Here is a 20,952-nt window from a genome sequence, read left to right as displayed (position 1 = left end):
GCAGCAGCAAACTTGACCTGGGAGCTCACCCCCAAGGGCCTTGGACCCTCCTAACAGAGGTGAGGGACTGAAGCCACCTGGTGTGCAATGCCAGAGCTCTTCAAACCCTGCAGAGGTGTTAACAGAGCTCAGCTCCACCAGGGAGAGAAATGGTGTCCAGGTGAGGCACCAGCTCTGCCCAGCCCATCGGGGCAGAGGCCGAAGGACTCGGATTAGGACACTGGAGAACACAGTCCATTGCATTTTCCAACCACCCACCCACTGCACCTTCCTGCTATTGGTACTAATAAATTCTAACCTATCCACAGGAATAGGGCAGTAAAAGCTGGTTCATCTGCAGATTTAGTGCCCTGCAGAATGGCCCTGAAACCAAAAGCAACTATTAAACTTTCAACTCACAATTTCTCTTTGCTTGTGTTGGGGCTGCATCTAGTTTCTCTTTCTATCTCTTAATAATTTTAAGTTCCTAAATTAAGAAGGAAAGAGAAATTGGTTTTTCACTCAAGAAAGGAATCACTATAAGCAATATCTGTCAATTTGTAATCATTTATTCATACACAATTTAAATGAGAAACAATATTAAGTTTTCCTTCAAATTTCAGGTCTTGCCAAAGGAGTTTTATTTCAATAATATCATAGAAATGAATGGAAATTTGTATCAAATAAACACCTATAAAATACTCTCTACATGATATGGCTATATAAGCCACATTTCTGCTTTTTAAGAAGAAAATACAAAGTCAGACACAAGAGACTGCAGCAGGGTGCATTTTTAGGCAGAGTAGGAAGGTCTGACATTTATGTGTAATACAGGACAGTTCAAAGTAACAAGATCCTGCAGAAACCAATTATAAAAAGAACAGTTTCAGCCTCAACCTGAACAGCCTACCCAGAATGTTAAAATTAACCTGGGAGAGTGAATGATTTAACTAAAGAAATAAGCCTACTACATTTGACCCCAAAGTCAAGTCATGAATCAAACTCCCTCACTCTCCCCCGATTTCCTCACTGAAGTGGGTGAACCTTCCCAAAACTCACTCACAAGCTGAACTGTCAACTTTCCTAGGTAACTGAATCTAAAAATATGTGTCTCTATTCAAGTTTTTTAAGATGAAAATTCAATGCCGTCATGACTGGGGGGATTGAGCATTTCACTCACTCCCCACTACCTCAAAATTAACGTGAAATACTCGTGAGGATTTATCTCTTCCACCTTTAAAACAACATTCCCTTCCACTAAAAAAAATACATTACACTGCAATGACATATTAATCAATATATATTAGGAAACATATAATGGTAGTTCAACATCCCTCTTTATTTTTGATTCAAAGGGTTTTTTTTCCTCTCTCAGTGGTGGGATCCCTTGTCCAGGAAAGGGGGCCAGGAGTGTGTCCATCAGTTCTGAGGCAGCTGGGTGCTGTCAAGGTTTCCTTTGCTTTATTTATCTCTTTCATTGAAGCCCACCTTCTAAATCTTTCCACAGTGGCTCCAACAGGAAACAGCACCATTTTTCTGTGCTTTAACAAATTTCACAGAAACAGAAGAGGATTTCAGAAGACAGCACCAATCTCATTCACAATTCTGAAATTTAGATTTACAAAGCCACATAGATTGGATAAAAAAAAAATAAAATAGAAGAGTATCTATTCAGGAACCTTTCCCCTTAAGCTGAACCACAGCCATATGCACACGAAAACCACAAAGTTTTACAAACATCTCAGTTATGTCTTGGATATTTCACAGTATTGCAGATAAAACAGTAAGGATAGTAAATGTACTCAGGGAGGAAGCGTGACTGAAAATCCTGCCTGCAACCTTAACAAAATGTAATGACTCCCTTAACAGTTCTCCTGAATGTTCCTGCTACCTGTCTACTGCAAGAAACCCTTTTACTTCAAGGGTTCCCAAATGTTTGTCCTAAGTTCTTTTGATTTTATCTTCTACTCCTCCTTGTCCTTTTATAATCAGTCTGATTGCAAACTGATTGATCCCAGGCTTAACCTCTGCACTCCCCTGGAAATGATGTAGTGTGATGGGATGGGATGTTCCTAAACTGCAGAACTCAGTTGGGTCATTAACTCCAGAAAGCACAAATGAAACTACACAATTCTGTTCCAATGTGCCTTTAAATCTCATTTATAAACTCAGCATTCTGATTTATCCTTCTGTTTACTTCTCATGCAAGGACGCAGAGACAAGAATGAACTTGAAGCAAGTCCTTCACTCATTGCAGATTTAAAGTCTCCAGTAATGATTATACTCTATAGACTTATTTACAGCTTGCTTACACTCAGGGATTTTGACAGCTATTCTGTAAATACACTCTCCTACCTACTAAGCTCCATTGTAAACTACCAGGAACATGCACAGGGTCAGACTTGAGCTCCTTCTGTCATCCTTATTCTCCTTATCTCACAAAACCAGAATCTGAGCCCACATCCTTGTGTGCTACAAGGCAGATCCCTAGCAGCCACCACCTGGATGATCTGTCTGGTGTCTGCAGGAAGATATGCTTTTGTGAGGACTACAGTCCTCAAAAGTGAAAGAGGAGATGGTGGAAGGAATGTCCTCTTGAACAGTAAGACCCTGACCTCACTCCTCCATTTCTCACACCTTGCCAGCCTATTGTTGAGCAGTTGTTCCAGTCAGGCTGCTACAGATTGACCTCCAAATTCAGCAGGACATCACCCTGACAACCCACATCCTGCTCCCCACCCATGGGAGTATTTAGGCCCCTATTTAAATGTAAACAGCAAAATAAAATGTCTGCAAATTAACTGACAGCACACTTCTGGCACGAAGTTCTCGGATGCTTCCTGGTCAGTGTGTAAAGGTCTGAGCACACTCCCACCCCACCAACCTTCACCTGAGCAGTGAATCACTGGCAACTTTGGAAAACCCAGGTGAAACACGGCAGATTCCTTATTCTACAGGATTACATAAAAACTGTCTGGTTTGAACAACATGCCTGAGGTCACACCACAAACAGGATGTCACAAAACAAAGCTGCCTGTCCAAACACCAAGCTGCCAGTCCACTCAAAGGGGCAAACAGATGCCCTCCCTTATCACTTCACAAATGGTCTGCAGTTTTTCCTTGCATTTTTAGACTAAAATTCAGCAGAATAAAACAGTATTAAAATGACTTATTGCACATGCACATGTGCCCAAGGAGTAAGCATGCCTACAGAAGCTTTACACCTCTGGAATCGATTTTCAGAGCCTTTTCTTGGGCAAAGGAAGAAGAACATGAACTCACGGATTCAATTTCTGCTTTTGTCAATGTGCTCACCATCAGAAGCTCTGGTTTGCATTAGTAATTAATTTTAGTCAAATTACGTTCATTTTGCTTTTTTCAACTTCAAAGTTTTAAGAGAAGCATACTTTCCTGACCTAAAAAGTAAGGCTTTGAAGTATCTGATGAAAATAAACTCAGTACCATACACACCTGCATAATTAGTAGCAGAGAATACCATAAAATACATTCCCTGTCTTGGCCAGTGAAAGAAGAGTGTTGGTGATATGCACCACACATTCAAAAAGTGAAATGAGCCATCTTCTCCACATAAACCAGAAATATTCTTTTATTTTAAATATCTTCAGGGGAAATTCAATATATTTTGTTCTCATCTTAGAAAGGTGTTTAATTTCCTAATTTTTTACAAGATTAAAACTATACTTTTATCCAACTATGAAGAAGTGCTCAAAATAGTAAACGTAACCAGGAAAAAATAATTCTAAAACTCTTTTACCACCAAACACGAGACAAAGTACCCACTATCAATTTTTTGTGTCCTGCATCCTAATTAGGTTTCCTGAATCATTAGAAAACTCAAAGCATTGTCAATGGGTTGAACAGAAATGTTTCTTAACTCGTATCTCAAGTAATCATATCTATCAAAGAAGCATTTCACGCCTACCATACCCTGGAAGAATACTTTTTCAAGTGTTAGAAGTCACTGGTATTTTAAGAAAAACACCGTTAAAATGCCAATTTCGACAGTTTGAGCTCCATTTTTCATCACAGAGAAGCAAATGTAATACATAACCACAGTTTTTTCTGTTCCAGCTCTTTAATACTTGAAGTCAAATCATGATAATTTCCATGCTGCCAACTATGTCATCACAGATTATGACTTTTGAGCACTAAGCAGTATAACACTCCCAAGCAACAAAAATGCAAATGCCCAGGGCAGTAAAATAAAGAAATATAGAAAGGTATCTACAGAAACAGTTTCACTGCACATCTAAGTCATAGCTGGCTTATTAAACCAGTGCAGAATGGAGTGTAACAGTTTCTATCCTGGAGGCAGCAAAAAAAAAGACTGGTATCCATTTCTTGTTTCAATCTGAATGCTTTATACCTTTTATCATTAACAAGTCTTAGTTTTAATTAGACTATTTGCCTTAGACTGACGTGAAGCAAACTCTAGAGAAAAGATAGAAGAGACAGAGAGCCTTCAGGTGCTCGGGCAGAGCTGGGGGGAAAACAGAAACTACCCTGAATAATCGATGAAAGTCAGCCCTTAATAGGAAGCCAAACATTAAGAACATTCTTCCTTCCTTTGCAAGTAATTTCTTTATTAATATTTCTCCATTATTGACACTGGAAATTCACCATGCTGCCACTCGGAAATCTCAAAACAAGTTCAGGACACCGCAAGAAGCATCATCTCATTATTAAAGACTGACCCTCCCCATCTGACAGACTGACACCTCTGCCATGTTTTTATCACCTTGGATAGATTGTGGGGCAGCTACAAGATTTTGGAACTGACCAAAATAACCTCCCCAGTAGCACTACACAGAATATTCCCTGAGAAGACACAGAAAACATCTCACACACACAGAGGTTATGCACCACAGGTTTCTACACTTGGTTGATGCCTTGATGTAAAAAGATCTAAACAGCTCCTAAAATGTATATAGGCATCACACAGATCACAATTAAATTAAATGTAGCCTTAAAAAAACCCCAAAACAGTCAGTGTGCATAGTTCTGAACGGCATGATAAACTTACTAAAACATATAGGCTGACTATATGAAGGGAGAGCAAGGAAAAGTTTAGTCCCATGGAATAGAACTTCCAAGTCCAAAGGATAACATTACTTTGCTGATTAAGAAAATCGGGACTATGCCCAGCCTTGTTTCTCGTGCCTTACTAAAGCCCATGCTGTATCCATGGAAATAACATCCACTGCTCTTCCCCAGCTTCCAAGGCAGACATCCCATCGGAGAGAGCCACCAGGTCCCTGAGCAGTTCCCCCTTGTTTGCACACATGAGGTCCAGGAGTGTCTCCTGTTGTTGGCTCCTCAGTCATCTGCATCGGGACGTTGTTATCAAAGCCCTCCAGAAACCTCCCGGATCTCTTGATTTACTGGTGCCCTCCTGGGCTGTCACTCAAGTCCTCTGTGAGGAGCAGGGCCTGCAAACACGAGGCTGCCTCCGGGTGTCTGAGGCTTCATCTGACTCTGGCTGGTGGAGCTGCAGAACATGTACAACAACACTGGCAATAACGATGGTCTGCCCACTAATCCTGACCCACAGCTTCTCAGATGTGTGATCAACCCTCCCTAGATGGAACTCCAGCATTCCAGCTGCTCTGGAACCGTGTTTAATCATTTCACACCATGTTTAAAGCAAGCTCTAAATATCTGTTCCTCTACTTCCAAAATTTAAGGCGTTACTTTAGACTATTTTAAATCTGAGCCATTTAACCGAAAAACAAATGAAACTCTGCATGAAAGAATTCAATTAATAGATTCACTGTTTCCAATGTGTTTGCAGTGACAGAATTGAAGAAGCTAGAAAAGTTAAGGGAAAATACACTTCTGATGCCATTTTCAGACCTTAAACAATTACTATGACGACAACAAAAGGGATATGGTTGCCTTTAATAGCCCTTTCCTCTATAATTATCATAAGTAGATGTATTTTTTAACTATAATCATCATTGTTATCCATATTTGCACATATAACTCTTCCCATAAGTGGAAACTCTCTGACATTTTTATAACAATATTGTGCATGAACAACTTTTTTTTTTCCTTTTTTTTTGCACAAGGCAGTAACTGCTTTCTTGGCTGGCACGAAATTAGCAAATGTCAAATTAAACTGTTCTTTTGTCCACATATCCCTCAGAGGAAGATATCAAAAGAATGATGAAGTGTTTCATTAGTAATTTGTGTCTGGTTTTTAATTTGCAGCTTCATATTTTTCAGTCAAAAGTCTTGGACAAGCAGACAAACCTACCAAGTATGATCAAAAATCTCGCTTTATTTTCCATTCCTCCTGACAATTCTTACAAAACTTTTACATCTCAAAAAGAATTGAGGTGGACAAGAGTTAAGACATCAAAGGTGAACTACAGTGTGAGTGATTCTATCTCCTCCTTACACAAACAGACTATTTTGCATGGCTTACATTCCTCAAAGTCTATCTACTCCTGTAAAACCTTGCTGTTTTCCATCTTTCCTAGTTATTGTCCTCAAGAGCTTCCTTATTGCTCCAGAATCTTTATAAACACACTGTACACACGCATGTTTAAAGTTGCTGCTACTGATTCTCTCAAAATACCCACCCCTTTTCAGGCAAATAAAACACTTCCATGTATAATTAAATCATTAAAAAAAATGATAACTCTTTTGTTCCAAACTAGATTGCCACCCATTGAATAGCCAAGTTCATTATTTTGCCTGTTGCACCTTTCTTAAGGCAAAGATTAAATGCCCAGGCATTTTGTACACCTTCACTCTTGTGTATACAGAGAGCACATTGCAAAGTGGTAATGTTTATAATGTCTCTTGTGCAAACTAATTCAAATGATAAGGACGTGCTTGCAACTTTTGGGCCTTCACTTGTAAACAACAAATCTATACCTTTTTGTATTATGAAAAGCAGAAACCTAAAATCCAAATCATTTATTACACAGTAATATAAACGATAGTGGCAAATTTAAACTGATCTGCTCGCTGGGGCCAATCCATAAAGCCCTGTGCAGAAAACCAAAATGCTTTTCAAAACATCCCTTGGGGCTGGAGTGTGGACCAAGATGCTGCTTTCCATCTCCTCATCTGGCTGCAGGCAGCATGCTCTGAGGAAAGGAACTTTTCCTCAAAGCCATGTTGCTCAGAGTGTGATGGAAGTAATAATTTCCACAGCTGAAGAACAGCCTCTTTTAACTCAGGCAGATGATGTGACCCTTGTGCTGCTCTTTTAATATGTCTGATGCAGGCTGATTCTCAGAAATTTAATCTTGTGGTAAAATAATAACGGAAACCAACACATCACACAGAAAGACTGAGGGGAAAAGGGAATACTAAGTCATCAGGTGTTTACAATACCTCAAAATCTGTAATATTTTCTTGAGGCTTCAAAATAAAGGTACAGAACTAAGGGAAAGCAGAGGAGCTCTCAGGCCACCTCCTTCCTGGGAATGCTGCTGGTATCAATGGGGACCAGAGTGACAGTCACAGGCCACCCTCACCCGTTGCCTCCAGCTTTTCAGACGCTTTCACTGTCTAAGCCACAGAAACCACACGGGAAGAAATTCTTGCTTGTGAGGATGGTGAGGCCCTGGCACAGGTTGCCCAGAGAAGCTGTGGCTGCCCCATCCCTGGAAGTGTCCAAGGCCACTCTGGATGGCATTTGGAGCAACCTGGTCCAATGGAAGGTGTCCCTGCCAATGGCAGGAGGTTGGAACTGGATGGTCTTTATAGTCCCTTCCAACCCAAACCAGTCTGTGATTCTGTGATGCACAAATTAAAGACAAACAGGGCAGATCGAAATTGGTCTGTCACCAAGTACTACTCATGTGCAAGGTAAATAAACCCAAATGAATGATAATGAATCACTTACAAGACATTGAAAAAGCACTTGTCTTAAATAAAACAGTCTTTGACTGAAAAACCCCAACTCACATTCATGCCCAATGGGGTTGTGAGTGCCTAGAGCTTTATGATTTTGGATTCAAAGTTTATACACTCTCAGCTCAGCACAGAAATAAAATAAAATGTAATTCAATTTTGGGATATGTTCTTGTAGTTTAGGAAAACCTGTGAGCAAACAGAAAGAGACCAGATAGGTGACAGGAAGAAAAAAGCTCATGAGTAAATCTGTTCAACAAACAAGCACTTTTTAAACAAGCAAACAAACCAAACCAAGTGAAACTCAAGAACTTGCATTAACTGAACATATTTTGTGCTATCAGTATAAAATGTTAACTGAAGATTTGAAAAAAATGATCCAACAAGTGGAAAAATAGCAAGTATTTCAATTTCTTCACAATTAACATTTAGCCACTAATTATACAAGAACATCGCCATCAGCTTAACATCACAAACAAAATAAAACACCAGTCTTGGGTTTTCATTTTCATTACCATATTAAAGGAGGGCTTCAGCTCAGTTCAGAATGTGTTTTAAGTATCAATCATGCAACAGAGACTTCGAGAGCATAGCACAGCTCCACTATTAAGGAATTTTTCACAATAGTCAACCTTAACTTCTCTTCATTTCAAGCCCACTCCTGCTGTGTTATCTAGTTAAAATAAGATCAATTGCCAGCTATTAATTATGGATCAATCTTTAATTACTAGTTCCAAAGTTACTGTCATAAGCAGTTGCACAGGTATCATGATTTCTGTCCTGTCTTTTATTAAAATGCTGTGGAAGAGGTGAGTATAAGCTGAGTCACAGATGGCTAGAAACTGTTTTTCTCAGCAGAGAATACTAAAGGAGGAAATTTTGTGGAGAAAATCCTTAGGGTATATGCTCAAAGCTGCAGATGATAGTCTCAAACATGCACAGAAAAATTGGACTGGCCAAGGCAATAATGAGCCGAGCTACTCACTACAGGTGTTGTCAACAGCAACAATAAAAATCTATCACTAAAAATCATCCTGGAACTGTACCTGGGAGTGAGCCCCCAAAACAGGGAGGGGGAGAATCTCATCTCCAAGCATTAAATGAGTACATTTCTAATTTTTGCTGAAAATGAACCTTCCAAACAAGAGAGAAGATAATACAGCAGAGAAATGATCTACCTCTAAGAAACAAATAAACCCCAAGTGTTTCTAAACCCTCATCTCACTTTTCTGTATCCTCAGAAGAATCTCAGTATCTTCACACATTCTTCATAGCATCCCTGTTGGCAGTAAACAGCCAGAAAGACCAAATGAAAGGCCTTTTTCTTTCTTTTTTTCAAAAAGAGGATAAAAAAATAAAAGTTGCTACATACACTGACACTATTTCAGAGAAAAACAGGAGGAAACAGTCACTCAGATACCTGTAAAGAAAACACAGTTTGTCTACTGACACTTCATCTAGTTCCTCAGGAGGCAGATCAATAAAAAAAACCCCAAAAACATTTGCTTTTATATCCAAAAACTTTAACCAATCCTAAATATACCCAAGCAAGGTATGGAGTCTTTGGGTAAAGTGTTCGGAATTTCAGATGGAGGGTCTGAAATTCCATAGCCAGGTTTAAGACCACAGGTGTCCCAGCTAATTCTCAATCTAATGTCATATTCATGAAGGCTGTCTCTTCTCATCTAATTAGCCCTATCCCCTGATTGTACCTCCACGAGGTACAAAGGAAGGTAAATCAATGCAGCAAATCGCAGCTTTTCTACTTCAAGACAAAGCTGTGAATATCTGTGCCAGAGCCAGAACTGCTCCCAAGGTAGAAGTTCCACCAGCATAAAACTCACTGAAAAATTAACAAAACATGAATTTCAAAAAAATCACAGTCTGAGGTTATATTTATGTTTTCATTTCCTTCTTTCATCTCAAAATAGGATTCAATAACCATGTGTTTAATGGAACTGCCGGGGAGGAGTGGGCCAAACATCTGCTCCACTTTGGCATTTCAGTTTTGTCTATAGAGTTTGAAGAGGGCTTTCCTGTCATTTGGTTGAGGTGCTTATAGAAAAAGCTGTTTGTGAAAGTCTGTAGGCTCATGTATTTCCTGCCTCTAAACGTAAAACCTTGAAAATTATAGCAAACCTGCCAAGCAGGAAAAGCCAAACAGGGAAACAGTCCAAACCTTCAAGAAATTTTCAAGAACTTCACACAAAACTAAGAAAAAAATAAGAATCCGGCATTGAAGTAGCTCCTGAAGTCATGAATTGAAAAGTTTTCAGTAATGTTTTGTGTTGCATGGAAAGTCAGCTACCACAGCTGATAAATTCTTAACAAAGACATAACTTTCTCTGTTTAATGTTAATGAGGCTTTATAGGCATCCAAAACTAGGAACTGAAGGCATCTGCAGGGAGCAACCTTGCACAGTTCCCTATTTCTAGTATCTATCTGCATTCAGCAGACTTTACAACAGGAATATTGTTTAATTCCATCTTCCTGCCCTTGCTTTTTTTTTAAAATATTTTCAACATACACAGAATTTGGACGTGTTCTGGCAGGACTGAGGCTTGTTTTGAAGGCTGGGATAGGGTCCATAACACACCAGACAACCTGCTCACTCTATTAGAATACCGGAGAGTTACCTTGAGCATTTTTTTTTATTATTCTGATTTAATTGTTCCTCATTTATATTCATCACCGAATTCCACTGCATCTGAAGCTATTTTGAAAACACAGCATTCTCCCAAAGGGCCCAATCCAACTCCCATTCAAATAAACAGCCTTCAGTGGAGCCTATTTGTTGCCAGCCAACAAGATTGAATTCTGAGCGGAGTGGTCCCTGGAGCGTTTGTCACAGCTCTTTACAAATATTGCTCCAGCAAGAGCAGGTCTAAATACGCTTGTCCACATGCTCTGCAGACAACTGAAATCTATCTTTTATCTTCTTAGAACACTTGGTCAGATTTAAACTCCAGAAGCACAAAGAACTGAATCTATCAAGAATACAAAAAGGAAAAAGAGAAAAAAAAAAATGTTTAACAGCTTAACAAGGTAAAGAGCCAAAGGGAAAGAAGAAGGATGATAAAATATTTTCATGCCATAGGATCAAGTACCATTTATTCCACCTCTAAAATGAAGTTACACAGGAAAACGTGTGGGGGCAGATTATAATGACAGCATACAACGAAATTTCTCAAAAAAACTTGATCCAACACAACCGTGAATATCAACAGTTTTGAAACAACAGGAAATTTTGCAACAGATACAAAGTGTACAAACATCACTCCAATCATAAGTCATGAGGCAAGATTTTAAATCTCACCAAGTATCACCTCACACACCGTTACCAAAACAACAAAGTTCACAGAGGATGTAATTAAGAAATATCAGTCTTATAGAAGACCCTTATCTCTGAAAAGAACAATGTGATGGGCTTTGAGGACAGGGTTTGATGGTTTATGGGAAATAAATAAAGTAACAGTGTAACTTATGGTCCGAGCCAAGGAGGGAATGATACAAATGAAAAAAACCTGTTTCAAAGGATCTTACCCCCAGATCCTTTATCCTACTTTGTAGCGCAGAAATGCAGACTCTGGCTGATCAACTTGTTTGTAGCTTAAATTCTAAGGCAGGGGAAGATTAGGAGATTGTTTAGATGGGAGTTCTATTAGGTAACACTACAAAATTTAAGACCTTTCTACAGCAAAGTGGTTTACTTTGAAATTAAGAACTTGATTTGTTCTTAAACAGTACTGATGGGGCTCTTGAAAATAGCCTACTTGGAAAGCACAGATCTTGGGAGATGCTCTCAGTATCTGTCAAAGTTCAGAAACAGAATAATAAAATGTGATTTATAACACAATTTCAACATCCCTAGTTCAAAAATAATGCACAAATAAAGATTTTTTTTTTTTTAAAGTCGGCCACTTTGATATCCTAAGAATACTCTTGAGAATCTGAGCTGATACCCAGTGATTTCAGTGGGTAATTTATGGGGTTACTCCATGCTTTGAGACACGATAGAATAGAGCACTAACTCCTAATTTCTACCTGTACCTCAAATCCCTACTGCAGCGTCAGATAAAGACAGAGCTTAAAACTGAGCTCAACCAGAACACCCTCTGAGATGACTTTGTCCAGGCAATGCTTCACACTCCAGCATTTCCAGGCCCTCTATATCAAAGTCCTACAAGAACAGGGATGTTACTTCCAAGTTCCTTATTGTAGGATCAGACTCATGTAAGTCATGATGGCAGGAATGCACCTTCAACCATACAGTGCATATGCACCAAACATTGTGGGGAGTGACAACATTGCTCATTCATATTAATAGATTTACATATGTGTATATATAGAGAGATAAATCTATGTATGCAGACATAACTGTGTATGTATACACACACACATAAACATCCTCTCCCTGTCTGTGTTTATATGAAACGGACACATCCTAAATCAACAAATCAATTGCACTGAACTGCTGAACAATATACCCAGCATTAAAATAGGAAAGTTGGGCACAGAAGATTCCAGATTTAAAATCAAGCGAGCTAACTTCCTCCAGGTTAAAAGATAAACCACACAGAAGCAGTCGTACCGCACAAATTAAGTTCAGCACCAACATCCTACTTTATCCAGCAGCCATCCCACGCCACGCACCTGCAGCCACGAGCATTCCCAGTGGTGGCACCTGCGCCGCACAACCAGCCACACGGTTTGTTCCCTCCAGAGGCTTTTGTCTTGGGGAAAATACTTACGCTGAGAAACGTGGGCCAAAGTAGTTCCCATGCAGCTGCTGCTGATGATAAAAATACGAACTAAAGGAGTTGGTTGCCAAAGGCACCAGAGCCGCCTAAAACGTGCGTATCTCATTTCACCCCAGCATGGCTGCTCTCGAGGTGAATAATGAACTCCTGCTACACCTCAGGAGAGCTCCTGAGCACGAGCCCTTCCAGGAGGCCCATTCACTCTTTCCCACCACACTGCTGAGGTCCAAGGCCATCGGGAATCCTGAGCTGTGACCGACTTTCCCGGTGGGCATCACTCCCCCCAGCCTGACTCCAGCCACCAGCACAGAGCCAAAGCCACCCCGAAACGTGTCGAGATAAACGGCGTTACTTCACGCACACCTGGCTGTGCTAACGAAATAACCGAGAGCAGTGTGAGCTGCGGGGCAGGAGGCGCTCAGAGCTGGCGCTGCAGGTCACGCTTTGAGCTGCCCAGCCCTGACCCTGCGCCTCTGCTGCAGCCTCGCCCCGACCCCGCGCGGCGCCGGAGGTTGGACTCGTCCTCCATCCAGCCCGGGCACCAGCAGCCCCAGCTCCGCCACGGCGGGAGGCGAGAGGTCCTCCCCGCTGCCAGACACGGGCGCGGAGGGCGGAGGCTGCGAGCGGGATCCCCGCCGGCCGCGGGGGGCGGGCGGGGCGGGCACGGGGAGCGGAGCGGCTGCGGAGCGGAGGCTGCGGCGGCCGGGGCCGGTCTCACTCACCGGGAAGCCGCCCCGCAGGCGGGCGGATCGCAGAGCCAGGTCCCGCAGCACAACCCCCGCCTGCCCGGCCAGCGGAGCCGCCATCTTATCGCTGTCCCCGCCCTGCCCCGCGCCCCGGGCGGAAGCCCCGGCGGAGGGCGGAGAGGGAGCGGCGGGGCCGGGCCGGTGTGAGGGGCCGCGGGATGGGCTGTGAGGGGCTGCGGGGGCTGAGTGGGCGCGGGTGGCACCGTGGGGTGCTGGTGTGAGGGAAGATGTATTATCTCTCTTTGGAAAGGCTGATGGAACTGGGCCTGGTCAGCCTCGAGGAGAGACGACTGAGAAGGGACCTCACCGAGGTATACGAGTACCTGAAGGGAGGGTGTCAAAGGATGGACCAGGCTCTGCTCGGTGGTGAGGGGAAATAGGACAAGAGGCAACAGGCAGAAGCTGATGCACAAAGTTCCACCTGAACATAAGAACTTCTTCCCTGTGCAGTGACCGAACACTGGAACAGAGACCAGAGAGGGTGTGGAGTCTCCCGCACCGGGGATATTCCAGAGCTGTCTGGACACAATCCTGTGCCGTGTGTGCTGGGACCAGGTGACCCACTGTATTCCCTTTCAGCCTGACTCATTCTGGGATTCTGGGATCCTGTGAAGGTTTGGGGTGACCATGCCGAGCATGCAGAACCAAGGGCCAGTGTGTGATCAGAGCAGGAAAGGGCTTTGTGGGGAAGGCAGTGGCTGGGAACAGTGAGGGCAGCGATGTCTGGAGGGGCTGGGAAGTGTGAGGTGACAGCTGGAGGCCACCTTCTGACTTCTGCTTTCATGACTAAAAGGTCTTTTGTTTTTTACTAGGAAATACGAAATCAACCCAAGCTAATAAACCCTAATAAAGCCTACTGGGATCCAGCTGACTCTTCATAAGCACTTTGAATTTACAAAATGCCTCTGTTTGTTCTTCATCCACTGGCAAAATGCATCAATCAGTACGTATATACAGATAAATCTATGTATGCAGACATAACTGTGTATATATACACACACATGTAAACATCCTCTCCCTGTCTGTGTTTATATGAAATGGACACATCCTAAATAAACAAATCAATTGCACTGAACTTTCTTAGCAGAAGGGGTTGTCAAGCATTGGAATGGGCTGCCAGGGAGGTGGTGGAGTCACCATCCCTGAAGGTGTTTTAAGGAAAGACTGGACGTGGCACTGAGTGCCATGGTCTATCAAAGGTTGGAGTCAATGACTTCAGAGGTTTTTCCAACCTTAATGATTCTGTGATTCTGTGAAAACCTGTTAGTTAATGCCAAACCTGAGACACTGAATTCAAGCCCACCTGGGGGCCAGTGCCTAAGACCAGAGCTCTGGTAGCTCATGACTCATCACGTGGATATAAAATCTAACATAGGAGTTCCCAGTCCAAGCAGAGGTTTCATGAAAGTGAGTCCCAGAAGCCAAATCTGTGAAAATTGCTCCATCCATCAGGAATGACTTAGGGGCTGGTGTGGACACAAGTGTGTCCTGTCAACAATCTGAAGCAAACTCAAGAGTCAAATGGCCCAATTTTTGCAGATATAGCCTCTGTGTGACTCCACTGACCATTTCTGTGTCTGGTTATGGTTATGCACACTTTGGATAATCTGCCTGTAAGTACTGGAGAGTTAACTTTAAATAGCTCACTCAAATTGTCCATTAACAATCATGGTTTGTAAAAACTAAATTGCTAAAATTGAGCAGTGGATGAGATGTACTTGCAATTTTACCACAGTTCATGTTAAATTCACTTATATGGAATCATGCAGAGTTAGCATTATATGGAGGCATTAGTTATGCTGAACATTATTTATTCAGTGGTTTATGATGAAATAGTTGGAAAAACAAAACAGTCAAATCCCAGTCTTCTAGTCCAGGTTGTGAGTGGAAACAAAGGAGAATGTACCTGTCAGTGCTTAGAACTTGCGTTCCCAAATGTATTTTGTAAAAAATCAGGACTCCCTTATTGGAATTTAATCAGCAAATAAATTATACTTCTATTAGGAAAAAAATATGCAATTTCATAAAAACTGAGGTGCCGTAAAAATGTAAAATTGAACACCTTTGTCTTTGTTATGACAATTTAAGTACTGTAATATGTGTCACTAAAGAATCTGAAGGTGCAGCTTTTTGATAGCATTGAACAGTAATGTATGGTACCCAGTATTAAGCTAGGTATTACTGTGTGCTTGTTCTTTCAGAATATTATATACTGACTTTGGTATTATGATGGAGGAACTATAATTTCATTTTTAGTTTCATGACTGTGGTTCAGTAAGCACAGAGTTCCCTGTTCATGCAGACTATTATGGCTGTCGGCATTAGGTTTATATATATAATAGGTATATAAGCTTTCAGATAATGTGTGTGAATAGCATGCAAGGCTATCATTTAATGCTATGAGGAGCACTTTCACTGCATAATATAAATAGTGGAGAACCTTCTTTACTATATTTTTATTGTTTAGATTTAGTGGAAAAACACTGCAGATGTACAGTTTGGGTTAGTCACCAAGACATGATTTTTTTGTATCTGTAGAGTAGAAAATATCTGACCTTTAAAGGAGAAAAGGTTCCGAGATTCATTGTCTTCACATTCACTTTCCTTCTGTGTATGTGTAAACCACAGAAAATTTAGATAAAACAGGTCTCTGAAGCAATTAGAGCAAGCAGGAACCAGCATTGTTGGAACACGGGGCACAAGGACGTGTGTGTGAGAGAGGAGATACACATTAATTAGTTAGGGAACACACTTGGAATGCAGGAATTTGGGAACAGCTGAGAAGCAGTCTCAACACATTATCCTCACAAATAAGGAAGGAAGGGAAGTGAACTGCAAAATAAAAAAGGGTCAGGAGGGAGGCCGATTTCAAAGAACATTCGTTCTAGGCTTCCAAACGTTCCTCCCTGTACCCCTGCATGGATATGCAGCATTTGAGAGTGCTGCCTTTCTCCTCTCTTCCCCAGGATGCATAAAAGGCTAGATTGTAACTAAGCTTTTTAGCAATGGCCTACTTAATGCAAAACAACCATTAATGTTTTTGCAATTAAGTTTAACAAAAGCATCGAGTAAGGTTTATACCTCTTAAGAGCTTTCCTTAAGGCTAAATAGTTAATAGTGTTCAAGTGAAAACATTTAAAGATGAAAAAAATTACCTTATCACAGGTAAAGCATAATTTTAAGTGGTTTTGCATTTCTTCTTCATTGCAGTGGTACTTGCTAACAATGACACTGTATATTCGTTTTCTTATCTGTGCAGATTACCTCCCAAACCAGCATTTGCTGAAGGTGGATGTCTGACCCAGCATGTGGATGGTGTTTTCAGCCATTCAGGAAGGTTGTTTATCCTTAACTTTTCATTTAACCATAAACCCACTGGACAAACACAAACCCATTATAGCTAGCAGAGCTGAATGGAGCTTTTTTTCTTAATAATTTTTCCTGAGTAACGTATCTGAGCTCATGCTGATACATGTCAGGAATAAAACCGCTATTGCAGCAGCACAGCAGGGATCATTTAAGTTTTCATAAATGATCCTCTTCTAATTTAGACTCAAAGAGATTTGGGCCAAATACATCTTTTCTTATTCACATGACTAGTCTTACGACTGCAGCAGAGTAACTGTGAGTCAGATGAGCCCTCACACTGATAAACAGTGAGCCCTCACACTGGCTCACTGATAAAGTGGTTGCTTTAGTCAGGTTTTCATGGGTTGTAGCCTCTTTTCAGAGAACTGTAACCAGTGGGCTGGAAGGCATTTCATCGTTTTCCTATTACCTTGTAATTATTCTTGGGTCAACTATGGAGCCTGAGCTTTGTATTCACATAAATTTTGTAGAGAGTAACTTAATCTGTGTGTGAAAAACACACCACACACAGCATCCCCAAGAGGGTATTAATACTGCAACAAACTCACTCAAATAGCCCCACTGTAGGTGACTGAGGAACAGGAAACAAGACCACAGACTGAGTCTTATGGTGTTTCTACAGAGCACGAGTCCTGGTGCACAGATTCTTCTCAGTTTATTATGCTCTCTCAGCCCTTCACTATTCCTCATTCCTTTTCTCTGTTCATGTCTCCTTGTCTTCAAATGTAAAACCAAAAAGAAAAATGTATTGTAAATGGGTGGAGAAAGGGTAACGAGATTAAAATAACAATGTTCAAGTCTAAAAAGAAGGATGAAAATAAGGAATGGAAAATAACATATCAGAATTGTGAATTACCTCCCAGGTCACTGAGTTCAGTCGTTACATACAGCCACAAAATTTCCATTCATTAAAAAATTATTGGCATATAATGGAAGAGACCTTGGAGGCAAGCAGGATGAGGTGTTTCTTGGCTAGGTAGAATCAAATATCCTGGTTGCACTGTCTTCAGTAAACATATAAGCTCTATGTACTGCTGCATTGTTGAAGTATGTATGTAAATATCAGTTTGCCCTTTTTATTTTCAAATTTCCTGTCCCTCTGCTGCACACAGTGGAACTTGGATGAGGCTTGGAATGAAAGAATCAAGTGAAGCCTTAAAACAGCGTTTGCATCCTCTGCTTGATGCTGTGGGAAACCAAGGTGCTGCATTTTAACACTGTTAAAATGTGTGATAACTTTGACGTTTACTTGAAGCTAAGAATTGAAAAGTGGCTAAACCAGGGAAGATTTTAGATAATATCATGTAGAAATAAGGAGAAAAAGTAGTGAAATAACAACTTTAAAAAGATTTATAGCAAGAGAGGCAATACCAAGGGGAACAATAACAAAATAATGCTCCACCTTTTTAGATAACTAACCATCTGACTGTTTAAAAAGGAAACTTTCATGAATTATGACATAAAGTAATTGGCTGAAAACAGTAGAAGTGATACATCAATTTCCAGGAGAGGCACTGCTACCTTTTGCCAGTGACCTACCATATAATGAGGCAGACAGGGGAGTTCAGGTTTGTCACAGAGATAGACTGTAGGTCTATAACATTCAGTTCCAGCAATGCTGAGAACCCTGATATTGTGGGTAGAAAGACAATTTTATTGAACTTCTGTCAGAGACAATATAGAACTGAATACAAAAAGTGTAAAGATCTGAGCTGTGGGATACACTGGAAGAAAACAACCTCTCAGAGGCTGGACCTCTTTCATAAGATGTGACTATAGCCTCACAAGGACTTTGAAGTCTTTAAAAGATACAGACAATTTAAATTCAGGAAAGAAATATCTAACAGTTGGGGGAAAAAAAAAGCAAAAGTTACTGGGGGTAAAGGAATGGAGGTTAGAACAGCAGGAAAACAGTGATGTAATGGAAAGTCAGGCTCTGTGGTGTGTGCTGAGCAAGTCAGCTTATTATGTAGACAAATATTCTAAAAAGAAACTTTCATTATTAAAATGAGCAAAATCTTGACTAGGTCAATAAGATTCTGCACGTTGTATTTAAAAACATATTTAACAGCAAACCACTATATTTAAAAACATTTTTAACAGCTTTCTACGAGCTAGGTAGAAAGTTCCAAGATGATGAAGAGTTTGCCCAGGCAGCCAAATGTGGAACATCCATACCAAAGAGCACAAGCTGACTGATAGGAATCTCCATGTGTGCTGTGCAGTAAAGCTCTTTAACTCTTTCACAGCAGGGCTGCAGTTCCCATATGGAAGAATAAAGGCAAGATGTCGGTGCCTTAAGAGAAATTATTTGGATGCTGATAGAACAAGCTTTGTTATGTGGGGTTGTGTGTGTGTCCTGCACAGTATCTGCAAACAGGTGACTGTTTTCCAGGAATGAAACCTGGATACTACTTGAGACACTAGAAGGCTGTAGCTAAAAAAGCAGTGTTTGCCTTTACCAAAGGGAAACTGGGCAAATCAGGAAAGCTATAGGTGTTCACATCACATCTAATCCATGTTTTAATTCACAGGTTGCAAAATACCTTATAGCGTGTTGCCTCAACCTGTTACAGGGCTTGAAATTGTCTATTGTAATTAATTTCCAAACCAGTAGGGTGAAAGGACTGTAATATGTAAGGGGTAATTTTTTCCTGATGAATTTTATGGATTGCAGAGGGAAGGAAATTGATTTTTCTGCAGAGTGAAGTATTGATTTAAAAGTAACTTTCGATGCTACCTGGTTTGGGGTCACAGGGTACTATTTCAGTGGATTTTGTAGATTGCTTGCTGTGTTTTCCTATTTCAATAAAATCTTTTGGCATTGGCAGGTTTCACTTTCATTACAATTGGTTGGACACCAGCAAGTGGTTTGGTGATCATGGAAGTTTATGCAAACCATAACCTTTCCAAGCCTAAGAAGTGCAGCACTGTGTGAAAAATCTTGTAACAAAACCTGGATGCACCACCAGAGAAAACTGAACTGCCTGAACATAAAGCACGGTAACAACAGTCCCTATGGCATTTGGTGCATATGCTCACTGCTTTGTTGTCTAGGCAGCATATTTGGACATTTACAAGTATGTAACATAGAGGAGGATTTTTCCCCATAGCTGATGACAAGAGCAGTTAGAGCTGATGGAGCTGTGCTGTCCCCAGTCACAAGTGCAGCCAGACTGCATCACTGATGCCTTGAAAAGACCTCAGTGCCTTAATAAGAACTTGGAATGGCACTTGTTTATAAGGAGTAACTCTTGGGCTTGTACCTCAAAGCATGCAGGGACGTGGTACGTACCACACGCTGTGCTATTGGGGACACTCTGTGTGCTGGTATCACACACGGTACAGACTATTCTGGGTTACTGGGTGTCCTGCATCAATTTGCCATTCAACAGTTTATCATCTCACTGCCTCTCTGAACTGTTTATTCCCTCCTAGTTTACACCTCCATCCATATCGTCCAACAGCATTTCAGTGTTTCTCACTCTTTGTATTTTAGACATTAAGTCATTCAATTTTTACTTTTTTTCCTGCGTTATCCTCATGTCATCCAATAGTGGGCATTGTCATCATCAAGCCTTGCAGGTCTCTCAGTGAGAGAATGTACATGTCAAAAGTGAGCTCTCCCAAAGTGCCTCTATATAAAAAGGCCAAAGTTTGTAAATTTTTTTTCTGGATTTGATGTGTGTTTTGACGTGGGCTCAGCTTGGGGCCCAGCTGCGAGAAGAAGGAGAATATCTACAAATGCAACCACACAGATGAGATTGTGGTGATTTGCTTTGTAATCTTCCCTTTGGAATAAAACTACCAGTAAACGTCAATCTTCCTGCATATGGTACTGCAAAGGGGTGCTTCCCTTTTGCTAGATAATATATCAATTACCAGCTAAGGTATCAATTGTTAAAAAATCAAAGTGTAGTGCAAATGTAAGTTTCTGGAGCAGAATAAACAGGCTGTGACTGTTTCTGGAGATCCCTTCCAATTACACACAGGGAGCCTTTAGGACCCTGATGAAAACATTAAATACATTTGAATAAGAACTGGCCATGCCCATGGTGGACTGTAAATAGTTTTCTGACCATATAGCCTAAATACTTAACCAGAATTCCTACTACATTTGCAAGCATCAGCTCCCCTACACAGAGGGTTGTAAATAACCTGCATTAGTGTTTGCTGTTTGAATGATGTTTGCAAATCTTATGGAAAT

At 41.0% G+C, this 20,952-nt stretch overlaps 1 protein-coding gene and 1 long non-coding RNA gene across 3 annotated transcripts in view; one reads left to right on the top strand and one right to left on the bottom strand.

The window, feature by feature from the left end:
* The window catches only part of SUCLG2 (succinate-CoA ligase GDP-forming subunit beta), a 118,435-nt gene extending 104,990 nt beyond the window's left edge, over nucleotides 1-13,445 (bottom strand). The window contains exon 1 of the mRNA XM_027723033.2: nucleotides 13,353-13,445. Within this exon, the coding sequence (XP_027578834.1) occupies nucleotides 13,353-13,436 (84 nt within the window). The 5' untranslated portion in view covers nucleotides 13,437-13,445. The remainder of the gene's footprint in view (nucleotides 1-13,352) is intronic.
* Nucleotides 13,446-13,889: 444 nt separating this feature from the next.
* Nucleotides 13,890-20,952, top strand: part of LOC113988927 — a 52,499-nt gene continuing 45,436 nt past the window's right edge. For both annotated transcript variants that reach the window (XR_005566138.1, XR_005566139.1), the window contains exons 1-4: nucleotides 13,890-13,931; nucleotides 14,189-14,319; nucleotides 16,636-16,713; nucleotides 19,577-19,748. This is a non-coding gene — a long non-coding RNA (uncharacterized LOC113988927). The remainder of the gene's footprint in view (nucleotides 13,932-14,188; nucleotides 14,320-16,635; nucleotides 16,714-19,576; nucleotides 19,749-20,952) is intronic.

Source organism: Pipra filicauda, unplaced genomic scaffold, assembly GCF_003945595.2.
Source record: "Pipra filicauda isolate LSUMZ 115617 unplaced genomic scaffold, ASM394559v2 scaffold63_size3267554_pilon, whole genome shotgun sequence".
Classification (NCBI taxonomy): domain Eukaryota; kingdom Metazoa; phylum Chordata; class Aves; order Passeriformes; family Pipridae; genus Pipra; species Pipra filicauda.
Note: the sequence above shows the minus strand (reverse complement) of the source record. Positions and strands in the feature narration are given on the sequence as shown.